Source organism: Penicillium daleae (assembly GCF_028827525.1).
Source record: "Penicillium daleae strain IBT 16125 chromosome Unknown utg000007l_segment0_segment0, whole genome shotgun sequence".
In the NCBI taxonomy this organism is placed as follows: Eukaryota; Fungi; Ascomycota; class Eurotiomycetes; order Eurotiales; family Aspergillaceae; genus Penicillium; species Penicillium daleae.
The window spans coordinates 3,831,211-3,846,796 of NW_026623155.1; the positions used below are offsets into that span (position 1 = coordinate 3,831,211).

The 15,586-nt window shown below is 51.1% G+C and overlaps 7 protein-coding genes across 7 annotated transcripts; 1 reads left to right on the plus strand and 6 right to left on the minus strand.

The window, feature by feature from the left end:
- Nucleotides 1-372: 372 nt before the first annotated feature.
- On the plus strand, nt 373-1,809 carry N7458_008571 (uncharacterized protein; the record flags this gene model as incomplete). Its single annotated transcript, XM_056911953.1, has 2 exons — nt 373-734; nt 798-1,809. 2 exons carry the CDS (start codon nt 373-375, stop codon nt 1,807-1,809), a joined length of 1,374 nt encoding a protein of 457 aa, XP_056764779.1.
- Nucleotides 1,810-2,648: 839 nt separating this feature from the next.
- N7458_008572 (uncharacterized protein) lies at nt 2,649-3,056 on the minus strand (the record flags this gene model as incomplete). The annotated part of the gene is made up of 1 exon (XM_056911954.1): nt 2,649-3,056. The coding sequence occupies one exon, from the start codon at nt 3,054-3,056 to the stop codon at nt 2,649-2,651; it is 408 nt and encodes a 135-aa protein (XP_056764780.1).
- A 944-nt stretch (nt 3,057-4,000) lies between these two features.
- Nucleotides 4,001-5,905, minus strand: N7458_008573 (putative phosphatidylinositol-3,4,5-trisphosphate 3-phosphatase; the record flags this gene model as incomplete). The annotated part of the gene is made up of 3 exons (XM_056911955.1): nt 4,001-4,315; nt 4,372-5,615; nt 5,710-5,905. Coding segments are annotated over 3 exons (1,755 nt in total), but the record flags the coding sequence as incomplete, so codon positions are not given.
- Nucleotides 5,906-6,484: 579 nt separating this feature from the next.
- N7458_008574 (uncharacterized protein) lies at nt 6,485-6,898 on the minus strand (the record flags this gene model as incomplete). Its single annotated transcript, XM_056911956.1, has 1 exon — nt 6,485-6,898. One exon carries the CDS (start codon nt 6,896-6,898, stop codon nt 6,485-6,487), a length of 414 nt encoding a protein of 137 aa, XP_056764782.1.
- A 1,027-nt stretch (nt 6,899-7,925) lies between these two features.
- Nucleotides 7,926-10,121, minus strand: N7458_008575 (pentatricopeptide repeat protein; the record flags this gene model as incomplete). The annotated part of the gene is made up of 2 exons (XM_056911957.1): nt 7,926-9,371; nt 9,447-10,121. 2 exons carry the CDS (start codon nt 10,119-10,121, stop codon nt 7,926-7,928), a joined length of 2,121 nt encoding a protein of 706 aa, XP_056764783.1.
- Nucleotides 10,122-10,484: 363 nt separating this feature from the next.
- N7458_008576 (U6 snRNA-associated Sm-like protein LSm4) lies at nt 10,485-11,005 on the minus strand (the record flags this gene model as incomplete). Its single annotated transcript, XM_056911958.1, has 2 exons — nt 10,485-10,667; nt 10,751-11,005. The coding sequence occupies 2 exons, from the start codon at nt 11,003-11,005 to the stop codon at nt 10,485-10,487; spliced, it is 438 nt and encodes a 145-aa protein (XP_056764784.1).
- Nucleotides 11,006-11,550: 545 nt separating this feature from the next.
- Nucleotides 11,551-15,305, minus strand: hat1 (histone acetyltransferase catalytic subunit HAT1; the record flags this gene model as incomplete). Its single annotated transcript, XM_056911959.1, has 7 exons — nt 11,551-12,469; nt 12,525-12,789; nt 12,857-13,132; nt 13,192-13,293; nt 13,455-14,319; nt 14,394-15,014; nt 15,201-15,305. 7 exons carry the CDS (start codon nt 15,303-15,305, stop codon nt 11,551-11,553), a joined length of 3,153 nt encoding a protein of 1,050 aa, XP_056764785.1.
- Nucleotides 15,306-15,586: the final 281 nt, after the last annotated feature.

Below are 15,586 nucleotides of genomic sequence, written 5' to 3' on the forward strand. Positions count from 1 at the left end.
TTCATTTAGAATTGGTGAGATAGATGATTGAGTTGCATTGCATCTTTGTATTTTACATCTTGTATGAGAGGGAATGTTAGAATATTTCAAGACTTTCGACTTGAACTGTAAACGGTGGACCTATGATCTATGAATTGCCTCTCTGGGTTAGTTTCAAGACTTCCAGTCTAGCTCTAGTTCCTAAATCTCCCACTGTAGATTTGGTCTTTCGCCCTGCATCCTCGTCGTGCCATTTTCTTCACGTCTTCCTTGCACTCCTCGCCTCCCCTTTTCTTTCCGCATCGCTCAATAATGTTCAGGAAAACTGTTGTCTTCTGACCGCGTGTCGCCCTGGTTATACACCCCTCTTAATCTATCTTTTATCCACCCAAGATGCCGAGGACCGGATTCGACCCCTATTTATCAGCCCAGCTTCACAACCAGATCCTTGAACGTGCATGGATTGGAGCCGGACGAGATGTCGCTTCCGTTCCGTCCAAGACCTGGTGGGAAGAGTCGTCCCCAATTCCGTTCGATCTCGCATCTCGCCTAAACCCGAACTTAATCAGATTCCTGCGGTCGGCAAGAGCTATTATTTTCGACGCTTCATCAGATTTTCATCTTTTCTATTACCTAATAGCGCTCCATGGGAAACCTGAACTCTTCCAAGACTCTTCTCTCCGATTGTGGGGTGATCGTTTTGTGTGGCTGTATCCTTCGACACGAACGAAGAGTGATGAAGAAGTCGGTATATTGTGAGAGATTCCCATTAGAGCTTCCTTGAATTTAGAATAGAAAAAGACTCACAGGCCGGATAGATTTGATCAAGAAACCGAGCTAGCTTCCTTCGTCCCAGACTGGATCGATATGGTCTTCTTTGATATGAGACGGTGGGCATGGCGCCCATTACAACATATTCTGCAAGCCTATCTAGACATCATCGATGAGGGCAAAATATCAACATATTCTGATCGTCGAAAGGAAAAGTTGGACGACATGTTCGGAGTTTTCCCATGGGAGATTCACCAACATACCCCAATGGATATTGAGAGGGCTGTCAGTGCCTTTACCCGTCTTCTTGATGCTATCGAGACTCGACTTCCTTCAAGTTCGAGCCATGAACAAGGCCTCGAAAATCCAAGCTTTGAAGAAATAGCTCTACCATATTCCGAATCAGTAATTGACGCCTCGTTCACAAAACTGGATTCCTTTACTGGGAGCTTTCTGTCGGCTCTTCCCGGCCGCCAACTCAGGTTTCGCTATATTGCCCCTGGCATCCGACTCCAAAATTCGGACGAATTTATAAATCAGCCATTTGCTGAACGCCGAAATAACCACCCGTTTCCAGAACGTTTAAGGGCTGGTCAGGCGACATCCTGTTTCCCTCTACTTTTGTTTCGAGGGGATCAGGAGAACAAGTCACCTTGGAGTCGGCCCTGGTTTCCCGACGGAAATGCCTCGAACATCCCCACTGGTTTCTACATTGAACCAGTCCACGAAACCTACAACTGGTCATCTGGCAACAAGACTCGACTCCTGCTACCGTTCAACATTGGCAGCAATGGGTTTGCTCGAAGTAGCAATGGTGTCCCATTCTTTCCGTACAGCTGGCCTGATCAACTATATCATTCGGATTTATTTAGTGGTTATAGTGGATATTTACCTTGGGATTCACGTAGCTCATACCTACACAAAGTGTTGGAAAAGTGGGCTGAACGAGTGGAAATGGGTGATTGGCTGGTGGGAAAAGACGGTGTTGTTGGTGGTATTGAGAAGTTCAAAGAGGCCGATACTGAAGGACACTGGAGGGAATATGTTATTCCATGGTGAAAGCTTTGAGTGAAATGCCCCTTGACAATGGAATCATTCTCTGTAGTCAAAAGGGGAAGACCGCACGCAGATTGTGTCATCTTGTCATCGACTTATCTTCTTGTCGAAGAAAGAGAGAAAGTCCAGATTCATGTTGGTGAATCTGACCTAAAACGTAAATGAGGTTCAAACGAATACCATGACAGGAAAGCACCATTGTGCGAGTGTTACCCGGCGTATGCGTAATTGAAACTAATTTGGGATTTGCTAGACTAGTAGATTTCGATACTCAGTTTTCTACTGAGACTCGAAAAGAATATACTAAAACATCGAGTTCTTTTCGGTGAAAGGTTTCCCACAGGACATTCAGAGGGTTTGCGTCCCGACTTGGCATGAACCAGTATTCTTAACCTTAGCGATTAGTGTACTTTAAGGGTAGAGATGCCGTATATTTAGGTCTAAACATGACCGTGGAAAAGCGACCTATTCATGAACCACGCGCGTGCTCGCTCTCGCTCTCGCTCACACACTCACAGAAGAACGTGACAACATTTCCTGTAATCCAATGAACCGCCTAGCGCTCACCATTGATCTTTATGGTACGGCACCTCGTCGTCTTCAAACCATATCATGGCTAGTTGCTTCCTCGCGCGTCTCCCAGTGTTATGAGCTGGGTCATATTTGAAGAGGTTAACTCCGAAGGTTGTGTCGTCATCTTTGAGTCTGGGATCGTTTTTATCCAACGCCACGTACGGCATATCCGTCCAGCGTGTTTGATCTTGGAGTTTTGGTACCAGATTACCGATAAGACTCCGGATCTGGTCCCATTGAGCTGCATAGGAACCGCCTTTGTCAGCATCCTAGGCCTCTGCTGGGCGTAAAAGATAGGCCTTGACATAATCATCTTCGATGAGGCTCGCATCTAGCTTGGGTTGATAATTTCCTCCGTTCGTTAATATATCGATGACGGTTATTTGGAATATCTCCTCGTTCGTTCCCGTCTTCGATGACTCCAGCCACTCCGAGTCAGCGTCGAAGGAGACATTTTCAAAAAAGTGCGCTGCATAGATCCCCTTGCGACTGATGACAAACAGAGTAGTGCAACCCGAGAGTTGTCCGCCGGTGCTATACTGGGCACCGTCTTCTAAGGCACTGAAGAGTTTCAAGATTCCGGTGGTCATATCCTCTGGGTAATCTGCCCCACAGTGTTTCACAATTTGATACTCAGGTTTAATCTTGGGTCTCTCCGCAAGATAATAAGGACTCATGCCATCCTGCGGCAAGTCAATCCTTTTCTCCGTTATCGAGATCCTCGGCAGTTACTCGCCCGCTGGCGAGGGATTCCTGGATCTTTGACAGCTCACCGGGGTAGCACGCATGAACAAAGGCCCTGGAAAAGGCAGCTTCGAGAGTCAAGGAATCATCCATGTCCATGGTGCAGGTGAGTAGAATTCATGAGAATGAAGAGAGGTCGAGAGGTTGAGCTCCGGTACATTGGTCCTTTCTCGAACACGAAGGCCATCCAAGGATGCTAGTTAATACTGGGTTGGAAGCGGCGCTGGCAGAAGTGGAAGCGAGCTGGAGAATTCGGGATCCGGAACCTCGACTAGTACTCCTTGCACGTACCACGGGGGCTATTGCTATTCAACAAGAAAGGGACGGAGAACTCCGTCCCATGTTGCGACTCCAAAGTAGTCGTGAGGTTGGGCCACACATGTTAGACGTGACTGGGTGTCGCTAACACTCCTACAATCAACCTATTGCTAATTGTGCCTCTGTAGTGGGAGAACTGCTGGGGTGATCAGACTCGAGGCTGCGGCATCTTCGTTCCAGGGTGACGATTGCAGGCTCAGTGGTAATAACATTTGGAATGACTACCAGAACATCTGCAATATCGGCGGCTGTAAAAAGTGTGGTTCTTATCACCAGGATGACGGCTGTCTGGTTACTATTAACTACATCTGTCAATGTAATAATCACGATTAGACTGAGATGGCCGACGGAAGAAACTATCACTTGACGGGAATAGCTACCCGTTCCCTTGTATATACACTCGTCTTTCGTTTCTTCCATCAATGGAATACTGATGAATCAATCATGGATAGACTTCAAAAATAAAGAGAACGACCATTGATATTCCGAGGTCTACAAAGCATGGGTATCGGAAATTTTTGTATACTTCCAGCTTCCATCGATATCAACATACTCACGACTCCCTAGACTCGCCTCCTTGCCCTCCATCGCCCTTCTCTCCTTGTGCGCCCCCATTTCTAGAATAATAAGACTGAACCCCCTCCAAATCCCCATTCTCCTCCACAACCTTCGCTTTCCTCGCTCGCCCTTCTTCATCCGTCCGCTCACGGGCTTCATCATCACTCCCCGCCAAACTAACATCCTTACTTTCATCAGTCTGTTTGCGCAATCCAAGTTGCCGCTCTAATGCATGTAGCGAGCCAGCACCAACAGCCAGTAACGTTGAGCCCGTGCTAGACCCAGTCTGGGAATCCTCTTTCGAGGTATCCTGGCCCTTAGACGGAGGGATATTCTCTTGTTTCATCGTGTCCCCAACGTCCTCACCCTCACCACTTTTCTCCCCCTCCAGTCCGCAGGAACACTCTCATGAATCGGCTCCCCAGGCTTCGGCTCACTAATGCGTCTCCCAGCCATAGACGAATCCATCCGTGCATCGTGCTCAGCCGGATACCGCCATACAACCTTTAACCGCTCGAACGAGCGGATGCCCTTCCTCGCACTACCCTTGATGCCATCCATGGCATCCCACTCCGTCTCGAACACGCCCGAGTCGTGCTCGGCGCCGCCTTCGAAGAACGCGTTGAACCACACGTGCGCCACCGAGGTGACCATGGCAAAACCTGTGTAGGAGGCCTTGCTGCGTCGTTCGAGATCGATGTTTACATCTGAGTTTGGGAGCATTATGCGCTTGTTGGGGCGGAATATCACGGCGGAGAGGTTGTGTGTTGTTGTTGCGCGGCGCGATATTTCGGACATGGAGCTTGATGAGTCGGATTGCGAGGCGAGTGGGGACATGGTTGCGGATGTGCTGATCGGTGGAGCTGGCGAGGTTCCTTTGCTGCTGAGGTGATCTTGCGAGGGCGTGGAGATGGGCGTGGACGCAGGCGTTATATTGTTATCGCTAGCACCGACGACGGTTCGCTCTTTGCGATGGAACAGGTGGAAACTCTTGATCTTCTTGCCTTCGTCCACGTATCCATCCACCCCAACCTTGACGCCATCTCGTAGTCCCCATATGTGAATCTCCAGAATCTCCACTGGCCGGTCCACGTATCGCTTCTCCAGCTGATTCGCCCACTGGTCGACGTACCCGACGTATCGCAGTTGACTGGGGATGCTCACCCCATTCCCGAAACCAACCCGCATCCGCCGATCCGTAAACCTTTGCAGTGCATCCTCCTTTTTCCAGCCTTCTTGGCTAATAAGATACGACGCCGCGATGGTTCCACTGCGACCTTTGCCAGCCTTGCAATGGACCACGGCGACTCTCTTCTGTGCAGTCGTCTCGCTTGTGCCTTTGTCCCCAGTCTCAGGGTCTAGTCGATGCAGCCAATTTCGCATGCTGGCCATAATATTCGGAATCAGCGCAAAGGGCGGCGGGTGATGATCCGGCCAAGGGAAGTGATGAATGCGATTGTAAACCTCGGAATCCGGATACCCGGTGCCCTCGGCACGAAACTCCCAGATACACCAGTCCTCGCCATGTTTGGAGTCGAGGAATTTGACAAGCTCATTGAGAGGATTGCGATATGCTAGTTGCGGGTATGTTGCGGATGGACCGGACGTTGCGATGACTGGGGAAGTTGGGGGTGGGAGTATTAGTCGAGGCGGACGAGGAAGTGTCTCTCAGAGGAGTCTGGCCAGACAGAGGGAGGGGGGTTATATTACTGTTATCGGTCACGTAGCACAGATCCAGGCCAGCTTCTGGATGTTGAAGGCGTGGGCCTGCCACGATCTGCCGGAGGATTGAGGACTGTCGAAGCGGCGGTTGGGTTAGTGTCTTGTTTTCCCACCGAATATGGGGAAGACCAGGGGTTGTACCATGTTGCGCGAGTCGAGGAACTCTGCTCGCGAGTGATTTGCGAAGCTAGGTCATTGGATCAACTCGTGTGTCAAATTACTGACCAGGAGAGAGCGTTGTTGAGCTTTCTATGAGCTTTGAATGACGGCGTGTTGCAACTAAGCGGGAACTTGTTTGTTGGTCGTTGGCCGCTTGGGGCGCAGCCGATGATGTCACAGGGTCGCGGAGATGGGCTGGAGGCTTAATTTTAGCGCGGAAACTACTGCGAGACATCAAATGTCAGGTACATCTATGAATTAGATGGCGAGTTAAAGGTGTGATCAGTTTTCAATATTGTACAATCTGAATATGCCGTATGTACAAGAAAATTCCGTCCCAGAGCCGGCTCTTTTTTCCACTTGCTGTAAGGAGAGAACGCGCCCGAGGCGCAAACCGAGTTCCAAGTCTCTCAAAGGGCTCATCCTTTCCCAAACGCCAATCATGAAGAAAAGACAGATAGGATGATCTGCCCGAAAGAAAGCCATCACATTACAAAAACGCCGGAAGACTCCAAGTCTCCCATTCCCAAACATATGAAAGAAGACAAGTCATGAGAAGAAAGAGACAGAAAGAAATGAAAGACCCATCAGACAAGGGGGTCACTTAGGCGACGCCGTAAAACACGTCGGGCTTGATGAGGAAGGCCTTGGAGGTCTCGGTGACATTGGCACTGCCAGCCTGCCAGTAGGTGGCCTCGGAATTATACTCCTCCTCAATGACATGCCACTCGTGTTGGACCTTGACATTCCACGTCGGGTTGGCCAAGGGGCTGACTGCAGCGATGATCGTGTTGTTGGCACAAGCCGTGGCATTGGGAGTGAGGCCCTCGCAGTAGGTCTTGAAACTAGGCGCGTTCTCGGAGGCGGGCGCGCTGATATTGAAACGATAGGCACAGCCGCCCGGTGAGCACTCGAGTTGGAAGTTGGTTGCGGTCCAGTTGGCGGCTTGGCCGGTGGAGAGAGCGCTGGTCAGGCTCAAGGTGGAGAGGAGAACGGGGAGGAGAGAGGTGAGTTGCATGGTGGTGGCGATGGTTGATATTGGCAAGGGAGTACTGTATAGACAGTGGAAAGGGGTGGATGGTAATGTACAATTTGGAATGGAAAGAAGGCAGCGATGGGGTGTTATATAATCGAGAGACGGGAGAGCAAAGTGAGAGGATGAAGAGGTGAAAGATAAGAGCTACAGGAGGTTGGAAGAAGCAGCCGAATCGAGGGGGGCAGTCCTGGTCTGTTCGTCTCCTCCTCCTCCCTTTGGACTTGACTGTCAACCCACTTTTAATTCCTCCGACTCCACTCCAAACAACTCCAACCACTCACTTCATTGCCTTTCTCCCGGTCCACCGAATGATCGTCATCCTCAGGGGATAAACCAACCTTAATCAACCAATGACAAACGAGTTCGTACATGACGCTGATCGAGTAACCTACAGGAACAAACCAAAAGCCCAACCCGCTCAGTAGCCATCCCTGAAAGCGCCGGCCTGTCTGACGCTCCTACCGAGTCTCACTATCCGACAGGTTCGAACGGGCGATCGTCCCCCCAGCCGTTTAAAGGCGATTCGCGCTATTTTGGGGGCTTAGTGGGCCCCACTGGAGCAGTGGAGCAATGGAACAAGGCGAGCGAGAGCAGCGTGCAGCCCTGTGGTTCGTGGCGTTCGATGGCGGGTCAACTGGGGCTTGCGGATATTCGAAACGGTTAGCGCCACGAACATTTAACTACTGGACCTGAACATGAACCTGAATCTGAACCTGGTTATCGCCAAGCTCGGCAATGCCAGGAATCAACGGATGCAACGAGTGGTTCTGCAGGTCATTTCATGATCAAATTTTTACAGGATTGATGGGTTGGAAATATAGTACAGCCAAAAATGATGATATCCGGCAAGGTCCTTGTCGCACGAAGCCATCATCTCCGTCGCACAACAGACACCCGCTTCATCTATCCGATCCGGGACACATGAAAATGGCGATGCTGCATGCACCTGCATCGGCATGCAGCCGAAACAGCAGCGGCGAGCAAATCTCCCGATGCAACGCCGAGCTTGCTATTCGCCTGCCTTGGATGAGGTAGAGCTCGGCTTGCTCTTCCCCTCGGTCACCTCGTCCACTTCATCTACATCCACCTCATCCATCTCATCCTCAGAACCCTCTAATTCTAGGTCATTCCTAGCATCTGGGCTTACTTTGCCTTCTGCCGCTAGTCGCTCCAGTGCCAACCGGCGGCGTTTCCTCTGTCGTCGCTCCTTGTTATAGGCAATTCTCTCCTCACGGCCAAGCTTGGGGCGAGGGTTGCGAGGTGGGTTGGGCGTTGGAGGCGTCTGGGTGGTATGATCCGAGAAAGTCGTATCTTCCTTACCTTGAATCAAAGGGTGATACTGCAGCCGCAGCGCATACTCGCTGACCGATTGCGCGCAAAGACTCCGGATTTCCTCTCTCACTTTTGGATTGACCGTCGCCTCCCGCTTGGACAGATCTAACAAGTACATGAGCGCAGACTTATAGTTACCCGCATCAAGGCACATCAGAATGAGGGATTCAAAGGTGCTGGCATCCGGGATGACGTTCAGAGTGGCCATTTCTTTGACTAGGAAGATGCCGGCTTCCCGTTTGCCCGCCGTGCGACACATCCGAATCAGTGCATTGTAGACCTGGAGATCGGCACCTTGCGGGCAGAGCGTGTGGATCTCATTGTAGAACCCCACGGCGTCATCTACCACCGTCGGGTCATTTTGGGCATCGTGTTCACATAATTCGGCAATGACGCGAACACTTGCGAGAGGAATGCCGTGCTTCTCATTTTGCAATCTCTTGAGAATTTGCCAAGCCTCTCGGCGGTCCGTCTTGCTGTGAATCATATACGTGAGGATGGGTTGGGTGCTCGTCTGATCAAAAGACAGGCCAGCTTCGTGCATTGTACAAAGGACTCCAAACGCAGCAGGGAGGTCGCCCACGCCGACGTGGGCCACAACAAGCTGCTGGTAATCTTCCAAAGCCGGGGAGAGCGCACGTCTTGTGAGATGGCGAAACACAGAATTTGCTATCTCAACATCACTGACGCCGGCAGCGAGTCTCAGCACCTCGCTGCACACAGCAGTCGGCGGGTGGAGGTAGCCGAGCTCGACCATACGTCGCCACACGAAACGTGTCATCATATAGTGTTCCGCTTCAATTGCAGTCTGCAGCACATGCATCCATAGTCGAGACGTCATATCGTGGCCCTGGCTGACTCGAACCTGCATCAGGCGAAGCACCTCGTCCAATTCGCCCAAGTCACAGAGATGGTAGATCATTGAGCTATGCAACCAATCCTCAACATGAATATCTTTCCGTTGCATCAGGGCAACTTGTTCAAGGGCCATCTCGAACTTGTGTTCGCGAAGGAGTCCCGTAACCACGAAATGCCATCCAGCCGGGCTGAGCGTAAGCCATCGGTCACGTAATTTCTGGAGGACTTCCTGGCGCAGGCAGAAGTCTGGATGTACAGCGAGTGCCTGAAAAATCAGAATCAAGTATTAGAAAGTCAACTCTTCATAAAAATCTCATTTCAATTCGGGGGTTTGATATACCTGTAACGCAGCATGCAGCGTCCCCGAATCCACCGCAATTCCCTGCTTCTCCATCTCCTCCAACAGGCTCCTCACAAACATCGGTGAACCATGCAACGCATCCGAGTTCGCCAGTATGAGAGCCTTATAATGCCGCGCCGAGGGCTTGACACCTCGATCTTGTATTAACAACCGTAACATGTTTGTCGCAGACGTGATGTTAGGCTTCTTGGCCATTTCCGTTTGTAAAAGTGTCTCCAGACTGTCACTGCTCTTTCCGGCGGCAGATTGGGGGATGCCGGGGCTTTTGTTCATTATTTTCTTCTGCTTCGGTAACCATAGGTCCAGGCCCTCACGATGGGTCTCGGATGTGTACTCGGGATCGAAGCCATCACGCTCGTTCTCCCGAAGCTCGTTCCGTGGTGAGATGGTGTTGGCAAGAGTTTGAGGTGCATCATTGGTATCGTCGAGTGTCAGCTCGTCCTCGAATCGGGCGCGGCCATCAATTTTGCTGGCATTGCTGCTGTAGCAGCGATGCCGCGGCGGCGTCGCAATAAGAAAAGCTGGCGGCGGGTTTGGTCGAGAGCTTGGTTTTCGCTGCTTTAATAGAGGATTGGGACGAGTCAGAGTCAATGGGCTGAATGACGGACATAGCGAGTACCAGAGTCCATCAAGAACCAGCACCCGCCGTGACATGTCGAACTGCTCCGTGGATTCGGAGACACATGCAAGTCGCGGCGATAATCCGACGAGACTTGACCATGGTCACGTGACTGGGATCGATATGTCTCGTGGGACCCTTTGGCATGGTGATGTCTACTTTTACGGAGACCACGTAAAGAATGCTGTCTGGGTTTTCAATATGTAATATTCGTAGACCACAAACGATCCAGAAACCCATGTTCCCACTGAAAAATACAGAGCCAGATACGCCACGGCCAATGCTCGTCCAACCCGGGGATTTCCCAGCGAGTGACCTTACCCACTCTCTGCTGCAGGGTATCTCATTTCCTCATCTTAGTTTCTCAACCATGCAAGTCATTTATCTTCGGACATCGCTCATAGACCACCGCGATCACCACCGCCACGTCCACCCCGGCCCCGGCCCCGACCACCACGGCCGCCGCGGCCTCGCCCACGGTCCCCATCTCGTCCGTGACCACCGCGGCGGTTTTGTGGTTGATTCTGTTGCTGCTCTTTCACGATATCAATGATCTCGTCGGGGACACGGAGGTATTTAATCTAGCGAGTCGTTAGTGACGGGCTAAGGAAGGGCGTTGCGCAAAGAATCGAATCGAATCGCCCTTGCGTGGGAAGAGACGTACGTTGTTGCCACGAATGTACACTTCAGGCAATCTGAAGAACTTGTCGCCCTCGGGGCTGGTCTGTACGACTTCGCGCAGGATTAGGTTCATCCAGTTGTCGCAGGTGACCAGGTGGCCGTTTAGAGTCTCGCCGTTCTTCAGCTCGACCAGCATCGGGTGGCCCTGTGCGGCCGTAAGGAGGCCGAGAGGCAACTGGCAAGAAGATGAGTTAGCGCGTGTACTTTGAATGTAGGCCGGACAATTGGGCGATACCATTGTGATGTGTGATTCGGTGTGGAAAGCGCGAAGGTGGGAGGGACGATCGGTAGTGCGCAAGCAGTAATCAGTGCGGGCAGGACTCAGACTCGCAATTAGAGGGCGAGCAAGTCAGTGAATAATCAGCGAATAAGCCCAATGGAGGGGCCTGGGGTAGTTATTCGGGGTTGTTGGAAGATAGTAGTGGTTGCGCCCGAGCTCCGCTACAGCTGTGATGGAGGCTGATGCCGGAAAAAATGATGTGCCGAACGCCCAGCCCATCGGGGCTCCTTGCAGGTTGACTTACTTGGAGAGCTTTCCAAGCGCTAATCACTAAACCACCTCAACTCGTCCCCTATTTTTTCAGCAAGCCCTCTCATCTATGCAATTCTCTGCACGGATTTTTGTGTCTACTATATCCTTATCGAATGAACATCTGATATTCATTGCCAAATGGTTGGAGCATTAAAAGGTTTTAGCATCAGATAGTGGCATGTATCCCTCTCCCGATTCCCAAGGATCCTAGCTAGCCATTAAAGAATGTTCTCCGTATTAGAGCCTTCATTCTAAACTTTTGGGCGCTTGGCTGCCTCGCTTCCATTTTCATCCTCGTCCTCGTCATCCTCAATGGTAAGCTTGCGCTTGTTACGAGAGCCTGTAGGAGCAGGAGCTTCTTGGTCTGCAGCACCGCCTGGCAAGCGACCCTCAACCGCCTGAAGAGTAATCTCGTATCCCTCCTCCACATTTCGAACGGTGTCGTCGAGCTTCTCTACCCGGTCGATTAGCTCCAATTCTTGCAGCAGTTCCTTGTGCTTCTTGAAAAGCCGCTGTTTGGTAAGCATGCGCCACCAGTAGTACCTCCGATCGTTAGGATCGTCGGCTTTTGCTTTCTTGATTAATAGCCGTGTAAGGTTGGCGCCGCCTGCCAAGCGGTGGCTTGGGGGAATCTGACTAAGAAGGAACATCTCCAGGATATGTGCGAATTGAGTAGCCTCGATCTTGAATGATGTGCGGATGTCGCGTAGAACATCGGTAGGGATGAGCTCCGCGGTTGGAACAGCGCGAAGGCGCTGCTTGCGAGAATATGCCCCATTGGGATCGGGGTTGAGGTTGACCTTGCGCTTGACAAATTCGGGCTGCAGGAGACAGAAATCGGCCGTGTCACGAAGAGCGTCGAAGCTCTCATTTGGATCCTCTACTGTCAGCTCGATAATTGTGGGATCTGCAATACACGAGGCATGGATGGTGGTGTAGAGGTGTGTGCCGTGACCCGCGCGGTGATGTGAAGGGAGAATTAGGAATTGGGCAATGCGAAGACGTGATGGGAGCTCTGAAAGCTTGATTTCGGGAGGTGGAAAGGCGTCATCTTTGACAGTAGGCGTAATGGAGCGATCTCGCTGGTATAGCCAGTAACGGTAGGTGGTGGCGTATCCGACAATGGAGTAGGATGAGGCGGTTGGCGTTGGGGGTGTCACCTTCTCGTATCTGTGTCTGTCAGTATTGAACCTACCAGGCCTTGGAACACGACCAGAAAACTCACACAAAATATACCGTCCACCGTTCAAGAGTCCATTCTGGATCGTCAGTCGCCAATGGTGTGCCAGCCTCGATGAATAATGACACCAGAACCTGCGCGCGGTCAAGAATGCATCGCACATCAGGATCCGCGAGAGATCCTGCCCAGATCTCATAGTTCCTCTCGTTCGCCTCGTAGCTATAGACCAGCTTGCCGGGAGGTGTAAAGTCCTTTGCGTAGGAGTCTTCCTGGACAGCGTTTTCATAGTCGGGCAGATTGATCAAGGCCTCTGTTCGGAAAGATTGCTCACCATTAGCTAATGTATTCATGGTCATCTGTGCTCTATTAGGACTCACCCTCCGGAACGAATTCCTTCAAAGCGCCAAGAAGATCCGTCGCAGCAATGTCGCCAACCGCCTTAAATCGATCATCGTAGGAAATGTGAACATGAGGGCGGAGATCATGGGCGGCAAAGCGCAGACGGATGATCAAGCCTTTGTATCCAAAAATTTGCTCTTCATCTCCAAAAATGGGGTAGGTGAACTGAGGGTGAAAGGTCGAGAGAGTTTTCGGCTTCGTCTCGCTAGGCTGCACGACCGTGATTTGAAGCGCATCGTTGGCATCGCACGTCCCTAGAACCCAATTTTTGTCAGCTAATGCGATAGAAAGCGCGTGGATGGAGTCGCCTTACATTCATCCTCAAGCGCCATCTTGGATGTGTATTGGAACGAATCTAATTGGTGAGGTCCAGAAGTTGCGAGGATGCGAAGATGCAGCTGCGAAGGAGGCGCGTCTGACCGCGTCGATGGTAGCTTCAGTATTACCTAATCTGGACTAGCGGGACATCCGAGACAATGGTTAAAGTATTGTACTTCTCTCCTCGACTTTTTATACTTGTCTGTTCTCGGAGCTACTCTCATCTCACTATGTTCAGTTCTTTCATTTTACGCTCACGGACTTGCTTCAGTGTGGGTATCATCTCCAAGGCTCGCCGAATGCCCATGGTTTGCCCGATCTTCTGAAGCGTCCCAAGTACCCACTCATGGACTTCGTCACCAGTTCCAACAGCCCCTCCTGCAACTGCCAAAGGGAACATCAACATAAATACGCCATTCAGCGGTGGCAGCTGTGGCAGATTTGTGAGGCCCATAGATGGTATTCCACAGCCAAAGGCCCCCATTTGACTCGCTGCACCAGCGCAGATGTATTTTGCCATCAGCGAAATCATGGCCAGTACTCTTTGTCGCTGCTGGATATCACTCAGCGTTGGAGTTTGTATCCTCGATATATGACGCAAAATCATCTCATTCACCTTCAATCGCGCCCAGAAGTAATGATTGAGGTCTCTCGACGCCCACACATCGTTGTAGATCATGTACATGCCGTTGAACGTGCGCTGGAAGTCATTCGACTGCTTCAACGAAAACTTCCATTTCTCTGGAAGGTCTTTTTCCCAGGCTTCTAGTTCTGCTTCGCAAAGCAGAGCAGAGCTTACAGCCAACCTTGAATCAGGGTCTGGGTTGTCTCGAATGGAAGAGTGTAGCTTCATGAAGCGAATGAGAATATCGACCAGGCAGATCGTGGGAAACTGATCTGGCTTGGCACCGGGGATGCGATCAGGGGACCAATCGAGCAGCTCTGAGGGCATGACTCCTTGGACCAGGAAATATCTGATAATTGAAATAAAATAATACTGCAGATGTGGGCGTGGGTTGACGGATTTTAGCGCATCGTTAAAGCTGGCCTGTTTGACTAGCGCCGCCACCCCGTCAAGATGGATTGTCCATGAATCGATCTCATTGGGCGCGCAACATACCATCTGCAAGTATTCAGTCAGTTATTCAGAAGGAGATGGTCTGCAGTGCAGGAAGCCATGTGGGCCAGAGCTCATACCTCGTACATACTCAGCATCACGATTATATGGAACGTCTGGTTTGCATTCGCCTTTTCTGGGTTCTCAACTGCCCTCCGAACGACATTAATGGCCGCCACATATTTTTCCCGAGCCGTTAGTGATAACGCTCGGTCCTGACTGACATTGGACATGGCGGCTAGTCCAACCGAGACCGTTGCATCGCGCAGGGGCGACTGCTTGAGAATGGCCTTGAGGAAAGGAGAACTTTCCAGTCCATATGGGAGATCTCCCGCAAGCCCCGAAATAGCACTTACAAACCGATTGAAGAAGAAACTGAGCCCTATTTCCTCCACAGTAGAGGGGACTGCAGCTGGCATCGGGGGTACCAAGACCGTCTGAGTCTTGTCTGGCTGGGCTACATAGTTCGATGAAGACGAGTCCAATCTGCTTTTGCATGTGGATATGTTCGATCCTTCCTCTGAACTTTCTGAGCTATCCATAAGCTTGCGACGAGCCTCTGACTTAGCCTTTGCCGCTGCTGCCCGGCGGGCCGTCTTGTCGTTCTCGTTGCGGAACAGCAACGACGGCACGTCGCGATAGCCACCACACGGTTTCCCCGCTCGCTTGCATTGCGAACAGACCGGGTTAAGACGGTCACACTAACCCATAGATACTTATATTAGATTATTGGTTTCCAAGTCTGGGGTTTATCAATCGCGCTATAAGGCTAGTAGTATTTGGGACTTGCCTTGATCCGCCTCTCTCGACAACTCTCGCAATTTTTGCTCGGGCGACCGTAAAAAGGCATATTTGGTCATCAATCCGATCATGTAGTTCATTCTCACTTCTCTTAAACCCTTCTGGGGTTCAAAAGGGGTAAAAACAATCGTGAGATCTCCCAGAGATGCAGAGAAATCCAGATGGCGACTGGACCCGCGAGGCTCAGCCATGTCAGAGGTGGAGCCTACTGAAGGCTGATTGGTGACCAGCTACGGCATTGATATGGGGCCGCTTTTCCTAATTGGGTATCTGTTTCGTGGGTTCGACGAATATGGACAAATGAAGCTAGCAGAAGACTTGCAATTTGTGCTCTCGGCATTCGGAACACCGAATTGTTTCGTCAGGGATGTGGCTTAGTTGCTGATTCACGGTAGATATAGGCCTTAAAAGATGCTAGCTTCCCAGGGTGCGGCGCCTAGCCAGAACGCGTTTCTCAATTGATCAAAGACAT